Genomic DNA, 26,247 nt, shown 5'->3' on the forward strand with positions numbered 1-26,247 from the left:
ACAGTGTTTCACACCCAAAATAACCCACACACCTGTAGCAGAGGGCTTAAGAGGAGAAACAGCAGTGATAGTTATACCTGACAGTTATTCAGGAATAAAAAAGGCAGTATAACACACAGCAGATTTACACAAGTCACATACAATGCAAAAATATATAATATACAGTCAGGTGCATAAATATTGGGACATTGACAGAATTTTCATATTTTGGCCTCTATTCACCATCACAATGGCTTTGAAATGAAACAAACAAGATGTGCTTTAACTGCAGACTTTCAGATTTAATTTGAGGGTGATTACATCCAAATCAGGTGAACGGTGTAGGAATTACAACGGTTTCTATATGTGCCTCCCACTTTTTAAGGAGCCAAAAGTAATGGGACAAACTAAACAATCCTAAATCTAACTTTCACTTTTTAATACTTTGTTGCAAATCCTTTGCAGGCAATTACAGCCTGAAGTCTGGAACGCATAGACATCACCAGACGCTGGGTTTCATCCCTGGTGATGCTCTGCCAGGCCTCTACTGCAAATGTCTTCAGTTCCTGCTTGTTCTTGGGGCATTTTCCCTCCAGTTTTGTCTTCATCAAGTGAAATGCATGCTCAATCGGATTCAGGACAGGGGATTAACTTGGCCATTGCATAACATTCCACTTTTTAGCCTTAAAAAACTCTTTGGTTGTTTTTGCGGTATGCTTTGGATCATTGTCCATCTGCACTGTGAAGCGCCGTCCAATGAGTTCTGAAGCATTTGACTGAATATGAGTATATAATATTGCCCGAAACACTTCAGAATTCATTCTGCTGCTTTTGTCAGCAGTGACATCCAATAAATACAAGGGAACCAGTTCCATTGGCAGCCATATATGCCCATGCCATGACACTACCACCACCATGCTTCACTGATGAGGTGGTATGTTTTGGATCATGAGCAGTTCCTTTCCTTTTCCATACTCTTCTCTTCCCATCACTCTGGTACAAGTTGATTTTTGTCTCATCTGTCCATAGGATGTTGTTCCAGAACTGTAATGGCTTTTTTAGATGTTGTTTGGCAAACTCTAATCTGGTCTTCCTGTTTTTGTGGCTCACCAATGGTTTATATCTTGTGGTGAACCCTCTATATTCACACTTATGAAGTCTTCTCTTGATTGTTGACTTTGACACATATACACCTACTTCCTGAAAGCAGGGTGGACTGAGAGGATGGTGCAGTCCATTTATATGCTGAAATGACTGCTGCCTTATTCGCCTGTAATAGCCAAGAAGCAAGATTCTGAACTGATTGGACATAACCCTCCATCCAGGAGGGATATATGAGAGGAGGAAACATAGAAGGCTGTAATCACTGTGGGAATCCCAAGTGGGAGGCTGATAAGCGGTATGTCACAACCTGAGACCAGGGGAGCATTCAATGTGACCCCGAACAGGTGCTGGCAAGGTGGACTGTTGTGGTGTATAACAATCAACGCACAGGATCCTTTTTGAAAACCTGAGAGGCCTACTGCAGGGTTTACGTGATACCAGCCCAGGGACAACAGACTCCTAATTTCCTAGTCCTGGGACCTGGGAAATATTTGCAAGTAACCTACCACAAGAGTAGGGTTAACAATGCCAAGTGACTCCCTTCACAGAAAAACAATATGTGTGAAGCACTCTCTAACCCCATACACTGGCAGTTTGGGGTTAGGAAGAAACCAAAAGTAAAAACTTTTTCAACAGTAGTATATGTCACATATAATCTTTGCAAAAGGGCATTAAAATCAATTACCTAAACACATCAGTTTGGTAAGATCTACATGCATATATAAATATATTTGCAAAAGGGCACTAAAATCAAATACCTAAACTCATTAGTTTGGTAGGATCCACCTGCATATAACATTTTGCAAGTAGGCACTAAATCGCGGTCATATTGATAGGATATAAATGCAATGCATACAAATATTTGATTTGATTGCGAATTCACAAAGGGCTGGACATTTCTGAAGTATACATAAATAGACACACTTCCTTTATGAATTAACAATTTGCCATCATTAGAAGAGACCAGTGATAAATGCTGGAGGTGTACACATCTCAAATTAGTGAATTGATTAATGACATGCCATTGCATTAGGGGATATCAGAAAGAAGTGCTCTGAACTGCACCAAACTTGTATTAGATCTTCAGTAACAATATCTGGTTATATAGCTATCTGTTTTAAACTTTCAGCATTATTGATGTTGGCATTCAGGGGTTTAACACAGTGAAAATATATGATTTAAGCCACCTGATTTCGGGTTTTATGATATACTGCATACATATGTTTTGATCTATTGACACGGAGAATCTTTCCGTGTGACCATAATCATGATGATAATACATATCCAGTTGTGACACAGTAATTGTTTGCTGTTGTTTACCTATTTATGCACAGTAGGTGCATGTGATGATTTTAGAAGGATTTCTCCTGCATTATTGATTGCCTTTACCCTCTGCTTCCATCTCATCTGAGAGCAGGGTACAGGGGCCTCTGCTTCCATCTCATCTGAGAGCAGGGTACAGGGGCCTCTGTTTCCATCTCATCTGAGAGCAGGGTACAGGGGCCTCTGCTTCCATCTCATCTGAGAGCAGGGTACAGGGGCCTCAGATTCCATCTCAACTGAGAGCAGGGTACAGGGGCCTCAGATTCCATCTCAACTGAGAGCAGGGTCCCCCGTTGTGGGACTCCGGAGTCCCACAACGGCGCCGTAAAAACGCCTGGAAAATGGTTGCAGCTGTGATTTTCCCGTCATCTTGCGCATGCGCAGTACAGGGAAAAACAAGAGATATGGTAAGAACTTACCTTTGTTATCTCTGTTTCTACGAAGTCCATAGGGTCCACAGGGTGACCTTGGGGTATAGCTGGATCCTGGGGCACCACGGAGTTAAAGCTTTCAGCTGCTCCCAGGATGCACTTGGGTCCATCCTCCCCTATACCCCGCCCCCGAGCCACAGGCACCTCAGTTGGTAAGCAGCCCAGGCCGGAGGAGGAGACGAAACAGAGAGAAGGAAGACTGGAACACACAAGAACCATACTCACAGAAATGGGAGACGGAAAACCGGTGACCAGTCACAGAGCCCATATGAAGCCAGGTGCGTCAGGGCGGGTGCCCTGTGGACCCTATGGACTTCGTAGAAACAGAGATAACAAAGGTAAGTTCTTACCATATCTCTTGTTTTCTACTTCAGGGTCCATAGGGGCCCACAGGGTGACCTTGGGGATGTCCCAAAGCAGTCCAACTAAGGGCGGGGACGCTCCTGTGCCGATAGGAGAACCCGGCGCCCAAAGGATGCATCCTGAGAAGCAAAGGTGTCAAACGCATAGAACCTCAAAAAGGTCTGAATGGAAGACCAGGTGGCCGCCTTACACAGCTGAACAGCAGAGGCGCCACGGCTAGCAGCCCAAGAAGGGCCCACAGACAGAGTGGAATGAGCCTTAACAGAGGCTGGAACAGGTAAACCCTCCTGCATATAAGCCTCAATAATAACAGAACGAAGCCAACGGGCCAGAGTCTGTTTGTTGGCAGGCCAACCCCTCTTGTGAAAACCAAAGAGGATAAACAAAGAATCCGACTTCCTCACCGAACTAGTCCGGTCCACATAAACCTGGAGTGCACGGACAACGTCTAAGGAAGCCTCCCCAGCCGAAAGATCAGGCGACTGAAAGGCTGGTACAACAATTTCCTGATTAATGTGGAACCTGGAAACCACCTTAGGCAGAAAATCAGGACGAGTGCGAAGCACCGCTCTGTCCTGATGAAAGACCAGAAAAGGGGGACGACAGGAAAGCGCCCCCAAATCCGAAACCCTCCTGGCAGAAGCAATTGCCAAGAGGAAAACCGTCTTAAAAGTTACCCACTTGAGCTCCACTGACTCCAAGGGCTCAAAAGGAGGACCCTGTAAGGCCCGAAGAACCACCGCCAAATCCCACGGGGCCACAGGTGGCACAAAGGGAGGCTGGATTCTTAAAACACCCTGGAAAAAGGTGTGTACATCCGGCATAGCAGCAATCCTGCGCTGGAACCACACCGACAGAGCAGACACGTGCACCTTCAGTGAGGAAAGACGTCCAAACCCGACTGCAGGAAAGCCAGAATACGAGAAACCCGGAACACCTGGGGATCATATCTTCTGGCCTCGCACCACTGAAAGTAAGTGTGCCACACTCTGTGGTAGATCCTCGCGGAAGCAGGCTTGCGCGCCCTCAGCATGGTAGTAATAACGGAGCTAGAAAAGCCCCGAGACCTCAGGACGGCTGTCTCAAGAGCCACGCCGTCAAAGATAGTCGACCCAGATCCGGGTGAAGACAGGGCCCCTGAGACAACAAGTCCCGTCGTTGAGGTAGGAGGTACGGAGCGTCAATGGACAGGCTCCGCAGATCGGAGTACCACGGCCTTCTGGGCCACGCTGGGGCCACCAGGATCAGTGTGCCTCCGTCCTGCTTGAACTTGCGCAGGACCCGAGGCAGCAGAGATATCGGAGGGAACAAGCCAGGCGAAACAACCATTTCACCGACAGCGCGTCTATTAGACTTGCGCCTGTGTCCCTTGTCCTTGACCCGTATATGGGCAGCTTGTGATTGTGACGGGACGCCATCAGGTCCTGTTCCGGCAGCCCCCACTTGTCCACGAGTAGTTGGAATACCTCTGGATGAAGCGACCATTCCCCGGGATGCACGTCGTAACGGCTGTGGAAGTCCGCCTCCCAATTGAGGACTCCTGGGATGAAGACTGCCGAGAGAGCTGGAAGATAGCGCTCCGCCCAAGCCAGGACGCGGGAAACCTCCGACATCGCAGCTCGACTGCGAGTCGCTCCCTGGTGATTGATGTACGCCACCATGGTGGCGTTCTCCGACTGCACCTGAACGGCCCTTCCGTGAAGAGCGGTGCCGGACAACTGCAGGGCTCTGTACACTGCCCGCAGTTCCAGGATGTTGATGGGAAGAATCGCTTCCTCCGCCGACCAACGACCCTGAAGTGACAAGGAGCCTGTCACCGCCCCCCAACCCCGGAGACTGGCATCTGTCGGGAGCAGAACCCACTCCGGGATCCAAAAGGGGCGCCCCTCGAGGAGATGAGCCGTCTGTAGCCACCAGGCCAGGGACAGACGCACCTCCGAGGACAACACCAGCATCTGAGAGCGGATCCTGTGTGGCAATCCGTTCCATTCCGAAAGAATCAGCCTCTGCAGGGGCCTGGAATGGAACTGGCCAAACTCCACCATGTCGAATGCCGACACCATGGACCCCAAAACTCTCATCGCTGAGTGCACCGACACTCTGCCTCTGCTCAGACAACTGTGAATCCGCAGCTGTAAGGAGGAGACCTTCTCTGGAGTCAGAAAAATCCGTTGTTGACGAGAGTCCAGAAGGGCCCCCAAATGAACCATCCGCTGAGATGGGATGAGGGAGGACTTCTTCCAGTTGATCAACCACCCGTGCGCCTGTAGACAAGCGACCGTCAGGTGGAGATGCTGGATCAGTACCTCCAGGGAGCTTGTCAGCAAGATGAGGTCGTCTAGATACGGTAGCAACCGTATCCCCTGGCTCCGAAGGTGAGCCGCCATGACCGCCATCACCTTGGTAAATACCCTTGGTGCCATGGTGAGGCCAAAGGGTAGAGCCCTGAATTGGTAGTGGTTGTGGAGAATAGCAAACCGCAGAAACCATTGGTGCGAAGTTGCTATAGGCACATGGAGGTAGGCGTCCTGGATATCCAGGGAGACCATATAATCCCCCGGTTCCATCGCCAGAATGATGGAACGCAAAGTTTCCATCCTGAATTTGGGAACCCTGAGAAATCTGTTCAGGGACTTCAAATTGAGGATGGGGCGATGAGAGCCATTGGGTTTCTGCACCAGAAACAGCGTAGAGTAATACCCCATCCCACGTTGAGATTGTGGCACGGGTATAATGACCCCCCGCCGTCAGCAAGGCCTCTATGGCTTCCTGAACCTGCAAGGCCTTGGTTTTGTCCTGAGAAGGACTCGTGCAAAAAAACTGGCAAGGCGGCCTGTGCCGAAAAGACAGGGCGTACCCCTGGGAGACCACTTCTCGCACCCAGGCATCCGTGGTGGTATTGTGCCAGCACTGGGCGAATTGAAGAAGTCGGCCTCCCACTCTGAGGTCCCCCAGAGGGAGGCCCACCCCATCATGCCGAAGGCTTATCTTCTTGCTTGGAAGAAGGGCGCCTAGCACTCCAGGCTTGCTTCTTTGGCTTTGAGGCGGTCTTGGTTGCGGACTCCCTCGGAAAGGACTGACCTTTCGCCTTGCCCTGAACCCGAAAGGAGCGAAAGGCTGAGCTCCGGACCTTAGCAGGTGTCGTAGCTGAAGGGAGGAAGGCTGACTTGGACTTTGCCAGGGTATCTACTATTTTGTCCAGGTCCGGACCAAATAGTAACTTTCCATTAAAAGGTAAGGCCTCCAAGCCTTTCTTTGAATCAGCGTCTGCTCTCCAAGACCTCAACCACAAGGATCTGCGAGCAGACACTGCTGCCGCCGAAACCCTAGAGGTCAGCAAGCTAGCATCCAAAGATGCTTCTCCAATGTAGGAAGCGGCATCTCTCATCTGTCCTAACAACGCCCTCTGGACATCCGGAGCTTCATCCGTAAACGTATCCTCCAAGGCGTTGGCCCAACCCTCAATGGCCTTGGCCACCCAGGAGATGGCCATGGACGGCCGGGCCACAGCCCCTGAGAGAGAATAAATAGACTTTAGACAAGTCTCCACCTTCCTGTCCGTAGGATCCTTCAGCGAGGATATAGACGGCAATGGCAAAGTAGCACTCCTGATGAGGCGTGTTACATGGGAATCAACCGCAGGCGGAGTTTCCCATTTCTTACAATGCGCCTCCGGAAACGGGTAGTTGGACGCCAACCGCTTCTGTGGCAGGAATCGCTTACTGGGCGTCTGCCAGGCCACCGCCATGTGATCCGTCAACTGATCAGACAAAGGGAACGCTGCAGAAGTAACCTTAGCTTTTTTAAAACTAGGATACCTCGACTTGGGAGCGGGAGCCTCATCCTCAATCAGAAGACTGGCCCGCACCGCCCTAACCAGAGCCCGCACATTGATGGAAGACTTAGTGTCTACCTCCTGGACTGAGGCATCTGAGGCGGAGTCATCCTGCACCTCGCCATCATCCGAGGACCCCTCAGAGTCCGAAAAATGCGCAGCCTGCGCCATAACTGTGCGTTTAGACGCCCTGGAGGGCACGTCGCTGCGCAACATCGACTGAAAAGCCGAAGATGCTGCCGCCAAATCTTGGACAGTGTGGGAAAGCGCATCCACCCAGGGTGGAGGAGCTGCCACAGGAGCCTGAAACGGCACCACAGCCTGCTGCGCCACTGGGGTGGACTGTATATACATTGGCAACCCCGCATAGGGACCAACAGACTGAGACCCCGGGGGAGTCTGCAATAATTGTGGGACACCCGGGGAAAGCCGGATGGTAGGCTGGGGCAACGCCCTAGTAGGGACGGCAGTCGGGACCGACAGACGGTCCGCGATGGACACCAGCACCTGGGAAAACATCGCCCATGGTGGCTCCTGCAACATAGGAGGTTTAGACGTACCAGGGATCGCCTGGCACCGTCCGCACAGGCCGTCCTGCGACAAATCCTCCCTATCCACTCCTGCAGAACAGCGCCTGCAGGAGAACAATACCGGAGCAACGGAGTGCTCAATCTCCTCCTCAGACATGACCGACTATATAATTAAATATACAGTTATGACACAGGAAGAAAACGTGCGAACTCACCAGTGTGCTGGCCAACAGCCCACAATACGGTACTGTGTAGCACAGAACCGTATGTGACGGACCTCACAAATACGTGATCTATATAAGTGAGGTCAGTAGAAACACCCTTCCCCCACACACCTTTAGGGCTTGTAGGAGAAGGAAAGGGATAGGAATAAGCTGACAGTAAGTAGAAATTAGCACAGACAGGCAGCACTAGCAAAAGTCACATACCATGCAGGAAGATATACTCACTGCACTTTTCCACTACAATCAACCTGCCCAGATTCAGTGTCTGGGAGGGCTATAGTGCTGTGTACACTGTCCTTGTCGGGGGAGAGGTACACAGGGGGACCGGTCCCCATGCTCCCTGAGAGAATCCGCACTGCCACAGAGAAAATGGCCGCTGGAGAACTCAGAGGAGGAGTGGCTGTGTAACTGCAGCTCAGCGACGCCAGACTACGTGCTGAAAGGCGCGCTGAGCTGAGGGGAGGAGCCGCTAGACAGGGAAGGCTTCCTCCCCTGGCTAGCATATTAACCACCAAGGTTGCCGGCATCCCGCTTGCCTTATTTACCCTGGTGGTCTAGTGGTCTGGCGGGGTATGCCTCCGCTGGAGGGGGGGCCCGCCGCCACCGCTAGCGCCTCCGGTCTGTCCCCTAGAACCGGGGGCATGGGACTGCATTTTTAAAAGGAACCCGCGCACCGCCGCTAATCAGCGGTGCGCGGCTTACCTGGATCTCCCCGGCGTCTCCGGCAGCAGTCCCGGGGGAAACCAGAGTCCGGCTAGTACAGACTCTGGCTTCCCCCACCACGATCCCCAGTTCAGTGCTGGCGTCGCGACGCCAGCAGGGAGAAGGAGCGGCAGCGTGGGCGTCTGTACAGACAGCCCATCGCTGCCGCTCTGAAGAAAAACTTATTGAAAATAAATTTAGAAAAAAATAAAAAGCTTTAGGGGGCTGCTCCCCCCCCGCAGGGTGACCCGACTCCGGCCGGGCACCATCTTAAACTGAGGTGCATGTGGCTCGGGGTATAGGGGAGGATGGACCCAAGTGCATCCTGGGAGCAGCTGAAAGCTTTAACTCCGTGGTGCCCGAGGATCCAGGATCCAGCTATACCCCAAGGTCACCATGTGGACCCTGAAGTAGAAATAGCTGCGCTATAGACTCTGAGCACACTCTAGTGCAGTGATTCCCAACCTCGCTCCTCAAGGCAGACTAACAGTCCTGGTTTTAGTGATATCCATGCTTAAGCACAGATGTTTAAATCAAAATAACTGAGATACTAATTAAATCACCTGTGCTCAAGTATGGTTATCCTAAAAACCTGGACTGTTAGTGTGTCTTGAGGACAGAGGTTGGGAACCCCTGCTCTAGTGTGCTGCCGGCCGCCGAACTGAGAGGATTGGGCCAGTGACGGGAGACTGCCTGAGAGTATAAGATATGTATTTATGGTGTCCATTTCTATGGGTTTAATGTAATCTAGGACACAGGTTCTCAAACTTGTTCCTCAGGACCCCAAACAGTGCATGTTTTCCAGGTCTCCTCACAGAATCACTAGTGTAATAAATTGGCTCCACCTGTGGATCTTTTAAAAGGTGTCAGTGAGTAATGAATACACCTGGGCACCTGCTGGGTCACCTGGAAAAAGTGAACTGTATGGGGCCCCTGAGGACAGAGTTTGAGAACCACTGATCTAGGATGTGTGAGAACATGCTTAAATGAGTCAGAGTTGAGTAACCGTCATACCTATATTTCACTGCATGACCCTAGCCAATTAAGATACAAAAATATATGCAGTATAATTTAGCAGGCATAAGTTCTGTTTCACACTATCCGTTAATAAAAAGTCTATTTGTGAAGCAAGTTTTTGTGAACAAAATATTCCGCTTCTTCAGATACTGTAGCACAAGAATTTTTGACAAAATTCCAATATGATTACCAATACACTTTAGTTATCCTCTATTTGCTCCATGTATTTAAAAGATATTAATAAAAGTTAATTTTTAATGTAATACAGAATTTTCATTTATTACCCTCTTAACTGTAAGCATGCCCCCACAGAGAGTAACTTTTCTTTTCTCTTAGTTTGCATACTATGGGGGCCAATTGAATTATTAGCGCCATCGGCTGTCAGTGCCGAGCGCCCGAAGGAGCAATTCAATTTTTGCTCCATTCGGGCGTAAACGGCTGAAGACGCCATCATTTCTGCTCGTCCCTCCTGAGGAGGCAAGCAGAAATGTACGAAAAGACTGGTTTGGGGCCCTAACCACTACGTTAGACGGATTTAGCGGCTAAACCCTGTCTTAAAGGGAGTGACAAGCGTGATAATGAATTGGCGAGCAAAATCAATTGAATTGCTACATTGGATGCCCATTAATTATCACGGCACCCAAAACAATTGAATCGCTCCCTATGTATATTTGACTCTAGGGAGCACTACTGACTGGCATGTGAATGATCATCCTTTTTTGGCAGTATTGGATAACCACTATATATATTTTTTTTGCTACTTTCATTCATGCGCAATAAGGAGCATCTCTCAGCTGTATTATAGTTTCATTTTAATTTTAAATTAATTTTTTTTTCTATCAAAACACAAGTTAAACTTTTATTGTGCTTAAGGTTGGCGTGTCTGGGTGTAAATATACCTTATGTAAATCTGCCACATATGTTATGTGGTAAATAAACTATTTTTATGTGCAATGTGCCTCCAACTCCGCATCAACTCTGATTGATTTATTTTTGTGTAGGCATTTAAAACACTGAATACATTCAATAAGTCTAGATTATAAACAACATATTAATATCATTTAGGCATTAATTTAATCTATAGTATTGAGTCGATCATTGAAGAAAATTAATGCATTCAGTTAAGGCCTGTATTTTAATTGTAATATCCATTTTATGTGACAAGTTATTTGTTAATTTCTTGACTGTCAATATATTTCATAGTAGACATAATCCACCTTAAAAAGTAGTCATATGTTTATTACATAAGACCTAGGACTCACATCTGTTTCCTCTTGTTAAGACAAGTTTCCTGCTGATGTAAACAGCAAAAACAGGTCACAGAAAATCACTGCATTACCAATGGTGTAATCCAAATCCAAACACGACAATCCAAATATTCTCTCTTGTAGGTTAAATAGCATATTTAAAGCAACAGTCTTGCCTATGAGCTGCTTAACAGCTTGAGAAATCTAAAGGTATACTTTTGTTTGTAAATGCAATAAAAGTACAACATACAGTAAATAATTTTAAATCCGCAATACGCCATTCCTCACTGAGGGAGTTGCACTTCTGGTGCCATTTTGGGGGAGTTTTTGTACTGCCATAAGCTGTTCAGGACAGATAATGCAAATTTTATACATAGACATAGGCTCTTTAGGTAGAATGTAATATTGGTTTTCTTTTTATTATTTTATGAAGGAAAAATAAATAGACAAAATTGCAGAATACACACCTCCTTAATATTCATAGTTACTACTTTTACACAATTAGCACGACCCCAGAAATTGACTCCAAACGCTAATGCTTTGTTATTCCAAATGTAGCTTACAAAGTGCATGTCCTTTACTCAAGGTAGCAAGCAATTACAGGGTTAGAAACAATCTTTAGTGATTTTTTTTCTCACCTTCCCCATCCTCGTTTAATTTTTCTTTCTGGCCTGTAAGTCATAGACTCCAATTAGGTCATAATTATCCCCTATCTTCAGTGGCAAGAGATTCAATGCGAACTATATCTAATAATGTTGAAAGTAATATTAATTTATATTCATTTTGCAAGGATCTATTATCAGATCCCGACATGTGAGACCTGATTTAGGTATTACATACAGTGCCTTGCAAAAATATTCATCCCCTTTGCATTTTTCATGTTTTGTTGCCTCACAACCTGGAATTAAAATGGATTGTTTGAAGGTGTGCATCATTTCATTCACAGAACATGGCTACAACTGTGAATTTGTGTTTTTTTATATTGTGAATCAAACAACATTTAGGACGACATAACAGAAAACTTCAGCGTGCATAACATAAAAGTCGGGACTTTGTCGAGCCACCTTTTGCCGCAATTACAGCTGCAAGTCGCTTTGGATAAGTCTCTATGAGCTTGCCAGTTCTTGCCCCTGGGATTTTTGCCCATTCCTTAAGGCAAAACTGCTCCAGCTCCTGCATGTTGGATGGTTTCCGCTTGTGAACAGCAATCTTCAAGTCTGACCAGAGATTCTCAAATGGATTGAGATCTGGGCTTTGACTAGGCCATTCCAACACATTTACATGTTTCCCCTTAAACCACACGAGTGAAGCTTTAGCAGTATGCTTCGGGTCATTGTCCTGCTGGAAGGTGAACCTCCGTCCCAGTCTCAAATCACAGGCAGACTGAAACAGGATTTGTTCAAGAATATCACTGTATTTGGCACCATCCATCTTTCCCTCAAATCAAATCAGTATCCCAGTCCCTGCTATGAAAAACATCCCCACAGCATGATGCTGCCACCACCATGTTTCACTGTGGGGATGGTGTTCTTGGGGTGATGGGATGTGTTGGCTTTGCGCCAGCCATAGTGTTTTCCTTGGTGCCGGAAAGTTCAATTTTAGTCTCATCTGACCAGAGCACCTTCCTCCATACATTAGGGGAGTCGCCCACATGCATTTTGGCAAACTCAAATTGTGACTTCTTATTTTTATCACTAAGTAATGGCTTTTTTCTGGCCACTCTTCCATAAAGCCCAGCTCTATGGAGTGTACAGCTTATTGTGGTCACATGCACAGATACACCAGTCTATGATGTGGAACTCTGCAGCTCCTTCAGGGTTACCTTTGGTCTCTGTGCTGCCTCTCTGATTAATGCCCTCCTTGCCCGGTCTGCGAGATTTGCTGGGCGGCCCTCTCTTGGCAGGTTTGTTGTGGTACCATGCTCTTTCCATTTGATGATGATGGATTTGATGGTGCTCCGGTGGTCATGAAACATTTGGATATTTTTTTTTTTATAACCCAACCCAGAATTGTACTCAACAACTTTGTCCCCGACTTGTTTGGAGAGCTCCTTGGTCTTCATGGTGTGATGCCTCTTGCTTAGTGGTGTTGCAGCCTCTGGGGCCTTTCAGAAAATGTGTCTTTATACTGACAGATCATGTGACACTTAGATTTCACACAGGTGAATTTCACTAATTATGTGACTTCTGAAGGTAATTGGTTGCACCAGCACTTTTGAGGGGCTTCATAGCAAAGGTGGTGATTACATATGCACATTCCAATTTTCAGAATTTTATTAATAGATTCTTTTTTATATATATATTTCTCATTTCACTTCACAAAAATTAGACTATTTTGTGCAGATCCATCACATAAAATTTAGATAAAAAAAATAAATAAAATACAGGTTGCAATGTTACAAAAAAGGTAAAAAGCAAGGGGGGGGGTGGTGAATACTTTTGCAAGGTACTGTACATCCATCAGAGTTTGTACAGACTATACTGAACACATAGGGGGGAATTCAATTGTTTTTTTGGGGGGCCATTATTACAGATGCATGCCCAACAGACGGAGCAATTTGTTGCTCCGATGGTGCGCAGGTGCCACAGGCGCTGAATTTCTGTTTGCAGCCTCCTGAGATGGCAAGCAGAAATGTGAGAGACTCCATGTTTTGGGCATCTAAACTGCAGATTGAGCCTCTTAAACAGGACTTTAGGGGGTTTAGCTGCTTTACGCTGCTAAACCGTTGCTTTTGGGTGTGACAAGCGAGATAATTAATGGGTGCCCAAAACTATTATTATTATATTATATAATTATCGTCGCCAAACAAACTATTAAATCACCCCCATTGAAATTTTCAATAGCAAATTAAAAGATACACAGTGTTCAGCATTTAACACAATCCATTCACTTTATATAGTGATCTTTAGCCAAGAATGTATTTTTCAGTGGCGGGCTGTAGTATTTGTTGGCCCTGGTATCGCAGTTGTCATTTTTTTCATGCTACAGCTTTTCTCAAACTACACATTACAGTACATTACTGTAAATGGTGACCATTTTTTACCCTCCAAGTCAAAACTTGCATGTATAAAAGGGGCTATTATGGACAAGTTAGCCTTGCACTGCTCATAAGCGCCATGCCGTACACGAACATGATTTCCCAGTAGTTAATCTATTTCTACAGACAACTCTTGACTCTCTTCTAGGTATCAATGTTGCAGCAGCAGGGGACTGTATTTGAAAGACGAACAGGAAACCTAGTCAACAAATTATTTTCATGTCCAATTAAAATCACTGTACATCTGAGAGAGAAACATCCCAATGTGTTTAAATGTTGTTAAACCCATAACACAAGCTGATCAAATATTAAAAGGCATACTGAAACGTCCAAATATTTATATAAACGTTTCCATGGAAACTAAGGGCCTCATTGAGAAATTGGTGAAATCTGGACATCAAATGTACGAATAAATAGAGTTCTCGCTAGACTGAGGGCAGGACGATGGGAGTGCTAGCAGGGAGTCTCTGGGTGCGTGCTCCCGAAAAGGGGGCATGGCCGGCCGGGGCGTGGCCTTGTGACTCACCTCCGATTTGTCACACTTCGGGGGCATGTCCAGCACTTACAGAGCTGCTGGGCTTCCCCCAAGCTCTCCAATCACAGTGAATAGATGCCGTGCGCATGGCGTCTATTCACCCGGCGGTAATCAGTCAACTTTATCTACTCGCGGGACACTGTAGCCATAGGGTGGGGAAGGCTCAAAGCAGGCCGTTAACGTGAGGCATGGTTAAAAGGGAAGAGCACAGCTAAAACACTAAATAATTATGTCACAAAATCACATACTTTCTTGTGTATGTCGAATTTGCATTTCAAAACCCAAAAGAATGTCTCATCAGAAGGGATATGTCAGGCATACAAATGTTACAAGTAAGCGTGAAAGTTGTCATATCTTACTTATGCGCAATATAATTTGTAATGAATTGTCACATACACATGAGAGAATAATGTCTTTACTGTGTTGGTAATACGTGCTAAACTAGCATTTGCCTTTAAAAATCTAATGAGATACATACACACCCACATCTGTAGTTAAACCCTTTATAAATGCAATGGGAATTTTTTCTGCTAATGGGAATGACAAAAACTTGTATAGAACACTAGCTATTGACTGCTGTTCCACCCACTATGAAATCGGTTCTGCCAACATTTATTTTATTTGAGGTGGTCTAGTTGTATTGCTTTGCATAGAGGTCCTGTCGCGGGAGTGGCCTACGTGACCAGCAGCGCTATACAGACTGGTGGCAGCAGTGCCTTCACCCACCACTCACACCAATGTCACTGTCTGCATTGTGCGCAGACTGCTATGTAGCCTATCCTATACAAATGAACGCGGGTTCAAAGCACCTCTCCCTCCACTCCTTACTGGCCGCACACATGGTGTCACACATCTCTCTTGTATTGATGTCAACACATTTTGTTTTAGCTCAGCTTTAAAATGAGTTTTCATGAAAATCAGTTCAGTAGTATTTGCGCTAACACAACATTCTTCTAATATTTGTATAGATATAAAATTGGGACAACAATTAATTAAGTACCATCAACTGGAGATGTCATTACGCAAACAGCCAATCAGAAGAGTCCAGATAGTTCTGCTGGTTTCATAAGTACCACATACTCTACATGGCCAAAAATATGTAGACACCCAATCATCACGCCCATATGTGCTTGTTAAACACTGCATTCCAAAACCATGGGCATTAAAATTGAGTTTGCCCCCTCCCTATAAGCTATAAGAGCTTCCATACCTATGGAAGGCTTTTCCCTAGATTTTGGAATAGGTCTGAAGATTTGCATCCTTTCATCCACTAGATCATAACTGAGGTTGGACACCGATATTGGGCGATAAGGCACCTGCCTTACAGTCGTTATTCCAATTCATCTCAAAGTTTTTTGATGGGTTGGAGGACTGGTCTCTGTACAGGCCATTCAAGTTCTTCCAAACCAAACTAGGCAAGCCATTTTTGATAGACTTAGTTTTGTGCATTAGAGAGAGCACTGTCATGCTAAAACAGGAAAGGGCATTTCACAAACTTTTGTCACAAAGCTGGAACCACACTAGAATTTACTTTAGAATGTAATTGCAGAATTAAGATTTTTCTTCACTGGAACTAATTGGCCAAGGCTAGACCATAAGGAACAGCCTAACCCACCATTACTCCACAAACTTTACATTTAGCAATATGCGTTTGTGCAGAAGGTTTTCTTCTGGTATCCCTCAAAGATAGATTTGGTCACTTGTCCAGTTCATAATAACATAACATACAGTTACCTGGGACAATACTAGCTAGGCAGAAATTTGACTTGTTGGATAGCTGGCATTCTATGATGAGTCACAAGGAAAAGTAATTTGACCATGTGCATCTTTAAATTGGCCTCAGGTATTCTGAAAAAGTATGCCTCCAAGAAGCACATATGGGGGGATGCGTCCAAGTCTATGTAGGTCCATTAGCCATCTTCAGGGTGGTGTGCTACAATTATGTGTACATGCCTCGACCTTAATTAGCTTAAGCTTGTTCCCCCAAGCTCAGTTTAAATACACAGAAATCTAAATATGGATACAATGTGGCATACATGCACAGTACAAACATACATATATATTCCACCACAAAAATGGACACGCTGGGCATTGCACAGACTCATGTGTTTTTCGGCTCAAGCACACAGGTTTACTAAGAATCGTGTTTGCCTCTCTTTTTTTTTCGATTGTGATACTGACCGTGTTGTATCATGTTTGCGTTCAGTTGTATTTGTTCCTTCTAAATAGAATTTACAGAGCACTGTACAGTTCAGTGCAAAGACAGGGTTAACATCAGGGGAAAAAAATTACATGGGGTCCCCCCCACAAAAGCATTACAAGCCCCAGACCTCTGAGCCTGTTATAGTACAGAAAACTTTGGGGAAAAACTGACATGGAGTTTCCCTATTTTCCTATAACCAGCACCAGGCTGAACCATAGCAATGGGGACACAGCGTGGGGTACCCCTGCCAAAGCATTACCAACCTTAGTGTGGTCAGCCCAGGGATGAAATCCCCTGAAAGTGAAAACCCCAAAAATAAAATGGGGTCCCCCTTCCGAGGATCAACCAGCGCTGGGCTAAAAGCCCAGGGCACTTCCCCGTACACCTGGGGGCGGTGGGTGTGGGGGTAATGTGTAAAAATTAGAAATAATATTGTTCTTTACAGTGGGACTACAAGTCCCAGCAAGCCTGCCCTCCAGTACTTGTAGAACCACAAGTGACAGCAGGCCGCTGGCACCTGAACCAGCACTGTAAAGAAAATATAAAAACTAAAAAACAATACACCCCCTGCAGGTTCCCCCATAATTTTCTAATTTTCCTGTACCAAAACAGGCTGAGAGAGGGCTGGTTATGCTTTAGGGGGGGACCCCCACACAGTTTTTTCCTCACACTGGAATGCAATCTCTGCCAGACATGATTCTTCGTAAATATACAGCCATTGGCCATATTATTACATTGTCATTTTATATAGGAGACCTCCGAACAGCCCTAATGTACAGTAATCTTCAAATAGCTTCCAGCTGTCTGCAAAAAAATGAACTACTAAAAGTCCTGTGCAAGAAGTGTTGGAAAATATAGCGTTAATCATTAATTTAGACAAATCTTTGTGACACCAAAGCAGTATTTACAGTAGTTGCTTTGAGCAGGCGTACGTTTCTATGAATATATTTATGTGATTAGTGCACAACAGGTTTACTAGCATTCAAAAAATTTAACTTCTGTTCATATTCTGTGTGACACTTATATTTAATATAACTTGTTAGGGTTTTCAGAAATACTGCTTTTAGACTGGCGTGCAAAGATATTAAAATAAATAAGTAAAAAAACATACACCATTGGTGTTGCATTCAGCATGAACATCCATTGAATTAGTAGCTTTCAGTAACAGAAATTAGGAGGCCGACTAAAATGTTTTATATACATATATATTCCGGCAGTTGGGCTTTACAACCCCATTAAGAAATCAAATTATGTTAATCTCGACTGGGATGGTAGTAAATCTGCTAAGACAAATACTGTAAGCACGTCCAGACGCAGTGATCATCAAAACTAATTTACAAACTGTTACTGTGCCAACTGTGCAGAAAAATCTGACAGACATCACCCTTTGCCTAGGCACATTGGGTTATGAAATTATGAACTATGCAAGTAAAAATGATACTGCAATACAACCGAAATCTAAACCATAGGTTCCAATTACCCCATAGACACTTGCACTTAGGAGTGTTGGTGGTGTACTTTACATGCTATCAGCTCTATTAACTGGCATTCAATGCAAATGCACACAAGATTTAAAGTTACATTTCCGGCATAAAAATGTAATGAAAGATAAAATAATTGTAAAAGCAGAGCTCTACTGAAGAACGTAATACTCTGAATATGTTCCCTTTAAATTAAGGATACATCTGCCACATAATCAAGACTGATCTTTACTAAGAGATGGCTACTTACCTTATATTTGCCTTTGATAATGCCTTCAAATAATCTTTCCTTTGTGCCATAAAAAGGCAAACAGCCACTTAATAGGATAAAAAGTATCACACCACATCCCCAGACATCTACAGGTTTCCCATAAGGCTCTCTTTTCACCACTTCTGGAGCCATAAAGTGCGGTGTTCCTACACGACCTGAGGAAGAGAATAGTGTAAAGTTGTTATTTACACTGCTCCAAAATGTTATAAATGAATCAATTTTATTAAAAAAACTTTTTTTTAGTAAAAAATGTTTTACTCTTTTTTGGAGTCTCTTAAATGTTTCTGTATGATTGCATATATTACAAAGTATTAAAATCACTGGCTTAACTAGAACCTAGTGGACTCTTATACCAAAAACTAAGCAGGGTTCCTCATGCACCTGCACACAGGCCAGCATATTATACAGCCAAATGACCAGCGTATAACTGTACTAAATACATACCCTTGCATATGGGTTTATTTTATTTTTTTAAAATCTAGATCATACATTATGCATTTATCCCTGACCGTAAACATGTACCCTCCACCTTTTACCTGGCCAGAGATTCAAACGTACAGCAGATCGGACAAAAGAATGCGATTAGAGGGAAACTGCACACTCGAGGAGCGCAATGAATGCAAAGTAATAGACGTGTCACCAAACATGTACGCATTCGGGGAAATGCATTTTTAAATATATAGACTATGCAATTCATAGGAATGTGTTTCTAGATTATTTTATTGTAGAATAAATTGCAATCTTCTGTGACATAAGAAGTGATGGTAATTGTCCTGGCTCTAGCAAGGGGTTGGCCCCTTTTTGTTTACAACACTTTCTGTGAAAAGCACACTTATGTGTGTTTGTGTGCTGTTGTTGGTTTCAATGAGTTCCTGTACATTTGAGAAGTTGATGCTAATTCTATTACTGCTTAAACAACAGATACTTGAAAGGATTAATGCAATTTACCAGTTCCTGTGAAATTTGAGTTATATTTACATTTTAAGAGACAGTTATACAGTATGCTAAATCAGTTTGTGCTTTAAGAATTGGGTGGTAAGGTGCCCATCCACTAGACTATTTAATTGAGCGATTGAACGATATCGATTGTTATTGTTCATAAATAGTTAGCAAAAATGTCTAAAACGACCAGCGATGCGCGCCTCCCGCTGGTCGTTTAGACATCCATCACCGGACAAACATGCTGGACAACCTGATGATAACGTCAAGTTCAGCATGGTTGCAGATGATGGATGTGCCTACACTGAACGACTGCTCGTTCAGTGTAGGCACATCACAGACTGACAAACGACTGCACGATTACAATGTCGTAACCGTGCAGTCGTTTTCATGTCTTCTAATGGATGGGCACCTTTAGTTATAGAAAAGAAAAAGGAGGACATTTGGTAAGCTCCTTTGAAATGTAAGATATATTTAATTATATTTAGTGAGAATGGAATATAAAGAGGGTAAGTCTAGTGTGTGTATCCTTTGAACATCAGGGAGGATTGTACTTGTGTAATACTTGTGTAACAGCTGTATGCTGTGATCCCCCAAGCACCTTCAGCAAGGGGAAGTGTACATTAAAAGTCATTGAACAATAAACATCTTGCCTTAAAGACTATGCATCTACTTGAATCCTGTGATCAACAAAATAGGACAAACCGTTGTCCCATTCTCTGTCTGTTCTAGAATGAGCCCAGTGTCTCCCAAGCTCAAGCCCTCTGCCAACTACCCTGCAGAGACTGGTGCATGGTGAAGTACCAGTGGGAATTGGGTGACACTATCCAAGAATTGTTGCAGCATCATATCCACACATACGCAGAAGTAAGCGTTTCCAGGTGCCGGAGTATGAGCCTGGGAGAAGTAGTTCCAGGTGCCAGTGTAGAAGTTTGGGTGGAAGTATGTGGTTCCAAGTGTCGATAGTAGGAGCTTAGTGGTGGCAGTGTTAACCGCCCGCTAAGCAGTGGGCAGAGTCAGTAAGAGGCAGTTACTGATGGTAAGAGGGAATACCTAACATTCCAAGATGGAGGGAGATCAAAATAATCTGTGATCACCTGGCAGAGTGAGGTCATCCGGTCACACTAATATATACAAGTATTTTATTCTGGACTGATGCCATCTGTATAAGGGGACTGCTGTAGCATTTGGGAGGGTGGAGTGGGGACGGCGACTGGGACCATTCTACAAAACAAGATCGTTTTGTAGGCGGGTCTGTGTGTTCGGAAGCTTGGGATCGAATGGTTTCCTGGCTTCCGACATCAAATCCAGTGACCAGTAACCATCGATGGTTATACTTTGCGCATGCGTAGAAGCAGTCAAAGCTTCATACATGCACTTTAGCTGACAAAATGGGGGATCATCAACGAAAAATCTTAATTTTTTGCCCCCTGGAAATATATCGGTGCTAACTGGTTACCAGTCAAAGATTTTACACACATCTATATTGGATTGCCTGCATTACACCGAAGCAAGATTGTCACGATTCCACGTGACATTGGTCATGTATCACATCTATTAAGTCTGAATCTGACCTAATACCATAAAAAACCAAGCACCATTTTTGCAAATATAGAATTGCAGATACAATGGTTGCAGAAATTTTAAACAGTAAATATTTGTTATGGGTGTGGTATAATAGACAATAATTAGATAGACAATGTCTAGATAGACAACAGATGTTACACAGTCAATAGGTCGACAGAGGCTAAAGGTCGACATGGATAAAGGTTGACAGGTACAAAATGTCAACAAATAAATGGTCAACACATTTTTTTTCGTTTTCTAGCCCTAATCTTCACCCTAACCCTCAACCTCTCTCCTAGTGCCTAACCCTAACCGTCCCTTCTAGTGCCTAAACCTAAAAGACAAAAAAAAAAAAAAAAGGTAAAATAATAAAATAAAACATGCGTCGACCATATTTAGGTCGGCCTTCTCACCCTGTTGACTTTTTGAGCAAAGGCATCATAAAAACTTGGTCTGGTCAGAGATGGTAGCAACTGCTGCTGTGCCAACATTTTTTAATTCTGATAATATCCCTGTGCCTCCCAGGTCCTCTTATAAATGAATGCAGACTAGCTAAAAGAATGCAGCATTAATATTTTGTTGCCTGTCAATATATTCAAACAGGCTGCATGGGGTGTACATCTTTAACCACCAGCAACAAGCCCATGACAGGACACTTAGCACACTTACCAATATTTTAAAATAATTCCCTGGGACACACTGCTGCCAAGCACATCACTTGCAATACTGTATCTGTGGATAATAAAGAACTGCAAATTGAATTTTGACTTTTAATCATCCATCTTCAATAATTATTAACTTACAAATGCCTGGAGAGTAGAACCAAATGGCAAGAATTGCATTGAATATGCATAGAAAGATGAATTTTACAGTTGGGCCATATTGAAATAAAATGTTGTCCCAAGAAATGTCAAGAGCTGAGACTGTGCCTGGACATTAGGGACAATTAGCTACTATAATTGCAGCACTGGTAAATTGTAAACAAAATGGGAGAAAGAAAAAAAATAAGTCATTTAAAGTTACAAAAATAAAATATGAGACATGAAGCAAAAATGTCTTATATCCTTCCTCAAGTCCCCTCACTTTCATTTAGTAATAAGAAAGTGTAAGTATGTATTTTAGGAGAAAAATGGAAACGTTATGTGATCAGATTGCAAGAAGGTCATTTACTATGGACCAATGCTTAGTCACAGGCCGATGGTGTAGTTTGGAGACTCTGGGCTCAGTCGCAGGAGAGTCAGAGACTGGATAAGTACTTTGCACTTATTTTATAGTCACAGGATACAGGCAGATGCAGGCATCTTTAGAAGTAGGAAGATGTTTATTTGTTCTAATAAAATGTCTTTAAGATAATTATTCCTAGTTGGAGGTACTAGGAGTATCATAGCATACAGATGTTTGTCAAATAGCTCAAAATGTTTAGAACATACACATACCACAATGTTAAAAAAAAAAAAAAAAAAATACTACATCTCTCTTCCGCTCTCTATTTTTTTTCAGGGCCACATCAGCTTTTATACAGTTTCAACACAAACATATTGGCAGGGGGTATCTGTCAATTTCGATAAACTTTTCAAATATTTACAAGCTAACACATAGGATAGCCATACAAATATTCAATCAGAAAATCTTCTATTAGATTTAAACACAATCTGATTTTACACAGAAATGTCTCCTTCCTTATGGAAGATATTTCTAGAAATGTTTAATTATGTTATTTGCTGTATCTTAAATACAATAGGTTTCCCTTATACTATTTAGAGAAAGTGCACATTCACTACGTTTAAAAAAAAAAAAAAAAAAAAATAAGAGTTATGGTATAATATACCTTCGTTAACTCTTTTTCATTGTGGTCCATGGGGTCCGCAGCCAATACGTTGGGTATGAATCACGGTCACCAAACAGCTAAAACAAACAAGCTCTCTGCTCCCAGGATGCACCGGGTCCCTCCTTCATATACCCCGCCTCTGGCCCGAGGTAGCCAGTTCGTTACCAAGTTCAAGCAGGTGAAGACAAAAAAAAAAAAAGATAAGAAAGAAGAACCCATACTCACTAGTCCAGTCTCTCAAAGATAAAGGACATTTTATGGAGACCCCCGGACCTACAGGTGCGTTAGGGTGGGTGTCCTGTGGACCCCATGGACCTCGAAGAAAGAGAGTTAACGAAAGTATATTACACCATAACTCTTATTTTCTTCTTCGGGGTCCACAGCCAATACGTTGGGGATATCCCAAAGCACTAATCCCTACGGGCGGGGACGTTCCTAGGTCTTGCAAGAGAGGAGAATCCTACGCCTGAAGGAGGCATCCTGAGAGGCAAAGGTGTCAAAAGCATAACATTTGACAAAAGTATAGATGGAGGACCATGTGGCTTCCCTGCACAACTGTTCAGCAGAGGAGCCCCGACGGGCACCCATGAACGCCCTACTGACCGTGTAGAATGTGCCGTTACGGAGTCTGGCTCCCGTAGGCCAGCCTGTGTATAAGCTTGTGATATTGCCATGTGAATCCACCTGGCCAGCGTCTGCTTATAGGCTGGCCAGCCACGCTTACGACAACCATAAAGCACAAAAAGGGAATCAGATTGCCTCCACTTGCTAGTGCGCTTCACATAAATTCGTAACGCACGGATAACATCTAGGGAAGCCTCCCCATCGAGAGACTTGCATCCTGAAAAGTTGGGACCACTATCTCTTCATTTATATGGAACTTAGAAACCACTTTTGGAAGGTAACCTTCCCTAGTACGCAGTACTGCTCTATCTTGAAACACCAGGAAGGGAGCGTGGAAGGAAAGGGCAGCTAGATCCGATACTCTGCGTGCAGATGCAATAGCAAGAAGAAACACTGTCTTTGCTGTTAACCACTTGAAGGCTATTGAATTCAAAGGCTCAAACGGGGAAGCCTGTAAGACCCTGAGAACTAGTGTCAAATCCCACGGAACTACCAGGGGAACGAAGGGAGGCTGAATCCTCAACATCCCCTGAAAAAACATCCTTACATCTGGCATCAGGGCGATTTTCTGTTGGAACCAGACCGAAAGGGCAGAAATCTGTACCCTCAGGCAAGCTAGGCGGATCCCCTTTTCCAGACCATTTTGAAGAAAATCAAGCACTCTAGAAACCCGAAACCTTTCCGGGTCATATTTCCTCAGTTCACAACACTGAAAAAATGCATGCCAAATTCTATAGTAAATACGGGCAGAGGACGGTTTACGTGCCTTCAGCATCGTCTATCACGGACTCAGAAAACTTTTTCTTCCTCAAGACAGAGGCCTCAAGAGCCATGCCGTAAAAGATAGCAGATGAAGATGCGGGTACCAGCAGGGACCCTGTACTAACAGATCCGGTCTCAACGGAAGGGGCCATGGAGTGTCCACGGAGAGAGACTGTAGATCGGTGAACCAATGACGTCTCGGCCATGCTGGAGCTATTAATATCACCGTACTGCCCTCTTGCTTGATCTTCCTGATAATTATGGGAAGAGCAAACGGTGGAAACAGATATGCTAGCCTGTAACGCCATTTTACCGCCAGTGCGTCTAAAAACTCGGCCATCGGTTCCCTGGTCCAGGATCCGTACCTGGGAACCTTGGAGATCATTCAGAGTCGGTCGTGAGCGCTGACCTCTCACGACCGACTCGATGTTGCCCCACAGCGCATGCACGATACCCGGCTAACGACGGGTGATCCGTCGTTAGGGGTCTCGTCGTAGACGGGGCGAGCTGTCGATGTTGAGTGACAGCTTGCCCCGTTTTCTGGGAGGGCCGGGGGCGTGCCTGGCCAAACGGAGGCGTTCCAGTAGGAACGCTTGCCGTTTGGGGGCGGCCCCACTGACATCATCAGTGATGTCAGTGGGGAGCTTCCTGCTCGATCAGAGCAGGAACCTCCCTGGGGCTTAAGGTTGACGAGACCATCAACCTTGTCGGTCGTTAGAGCTGTGGGTGTTAACCCACAGCCTAACGACCGTCATGGAGGCGGCCGTGCAGGATGCAAGCGGCCGCCCTGTTTCAGAATGACCGCTTGCATCCTACGACCGCCATAAGATCTATTTCTGGTAGACCCCATCTGTCCACTAGGTTTTGAAATACCTGTGGATGCAGGGCCCACTCTCCTGCATTTATCTCCTGCCGACTGAGAAAGTCTGCCTCCCAATTCAGGACTCCCGGAATGAATATGGTAGATATTGTGGGGAGGTGAGGTTCTGCCCACACTAGAATCCTTGACACTTCTGTCAAGGCAGCCCGAACTCCTTGTGCCTCCCTCATGATTTAGGTAGGCTACCGCGGTGCAATTGTCTGACTGTATCTGCACAGGCCTGCCCTTCAAAATTTCCTGACCTTAACTAAAGCTTTGAGTATTGCTCTTAGCTCCAGGATATTTATGGATAGATGGCTTTCCGCCTCTGTCCACTTCCCCTGAAAAGTGTGTGATCCTGTCATCGCCCCCCGGCCCTGAAGACTGGCAGCGGTCTAGAGCAATGTCCAATCCGATACCCAAAAGGGACGACCCTGTCTGAGATGCCTTGTCTGTAACCACCACGACAGGGATAAACACACTTCTGGAGAGAGATGCAATATCTGGGACTTGATCGTGCAACAGAATTAACTGCTGCAATGGTTTGGAGTGAAATTGAGCGTATTCCACCAAACTGAAGGTGGACACCATTGACCCCAGCACCTGCATAGCTGACTGGACAGATATTTGTCTGTTGTGAAGCAATCTGCGTATTCGCAATTGCAGTGCCAGAATCTTCTCCTCTGGCATATATATTCTTTGTGCCACGGAGTCCAATCTTGCCCCTAAGTGACAAATCTGCTGTACTGGAAGGGGTGACGACTTCTTCCAGTTTATAATCCAGCCGTGACTGTACAGACAGGACACCGTCAGTCCCAAATGATCCTGTAACTGCTGCGGAGACTGATCTAGTAACAGGAGATCGTCCAAGTAAGGCAAAATTGTGACACCCTGGCGTCTGAGACATGCCATCATTACCGCCATCACCTTGGTGAACACCCGGGGAGCCATGGATAGGCCAAATGGTAGGGCCTGAAACTGAAAATGTTCTCCTCCTACCGCAAATCGTAGAAATTGTTGATGAGGCCGGGTGATTGGTATGTGGAGGTATGCATCCTGTATATCCAAGGACACTATATAAACCCCCTGTTCCATTGCCAACACGATCGACCGCAGCATTTCCATACGGAACCCGGGGGCTCGAATAAACTTGTTGAGCCCTTTCAAATTTAGAATGGGCCGGTATGACCCATTCAGTTTCTGAACCAAGAACAGGTTGGAGTAAAACCCGTTCCGTAATTGATTCCCTGGCACCGGAATAACAACTTCCGATGCTAGTAGTGATTGGATTGCTTGTTGAAAGGGCCAAAGCCCTTACTAAACCCTCCTTCGGGCTTACACCAAAAAATCTCTGAGGAGGACTTCTCCAAAAAGTCAAGGCGTACCC

General features: G+C 44.9%; 1 protein-coding gene across 8 annotated transcripts in view; it reads right to left on the reverse strand.

Annotated features, from left to right (window-relative positions):
- The window catches only part of CASK (calcium/calmodulin dependent serine protein kinase), a 450,595-nt gene that overhangs the window by 198,274 nt on the left and 226,074 nt on the right, over nt 1–26,247 (reverse strand). For 7 of the 8 annotated variants that reach the window (XM_088451724.1, XM_088451721.1, XM_088451720.1 and 4 more), the window contains exon 7: nt 18,262–18,437. In XM_088451724.1, coding sequence (XP_088307850.1) covers nt 18,262–18,437 — 176 coding nt within the window. Of the gene's footprint in view, nt 1–18,261; nt 18,438–21,456; nt 21,520–26,247 lie in introns of those variants that run through there. The other variant, XM_088451723.1, reaches the window with a different exon arrangement.

This window comes from Taudactylus pleione, unplaced genomic scaffold, assembly GCF_031769625.1.
Source record: "Taudactylus pleione unplaced genomic scaffold, aTauple2 ptg000026l, whole genome shotgun sequence".
NCBI lineage: Eukaryota > Metazoa > Chordata > Amphibia > Anura > Myobatrachidae > Taudactylus > Taudactylus pleione.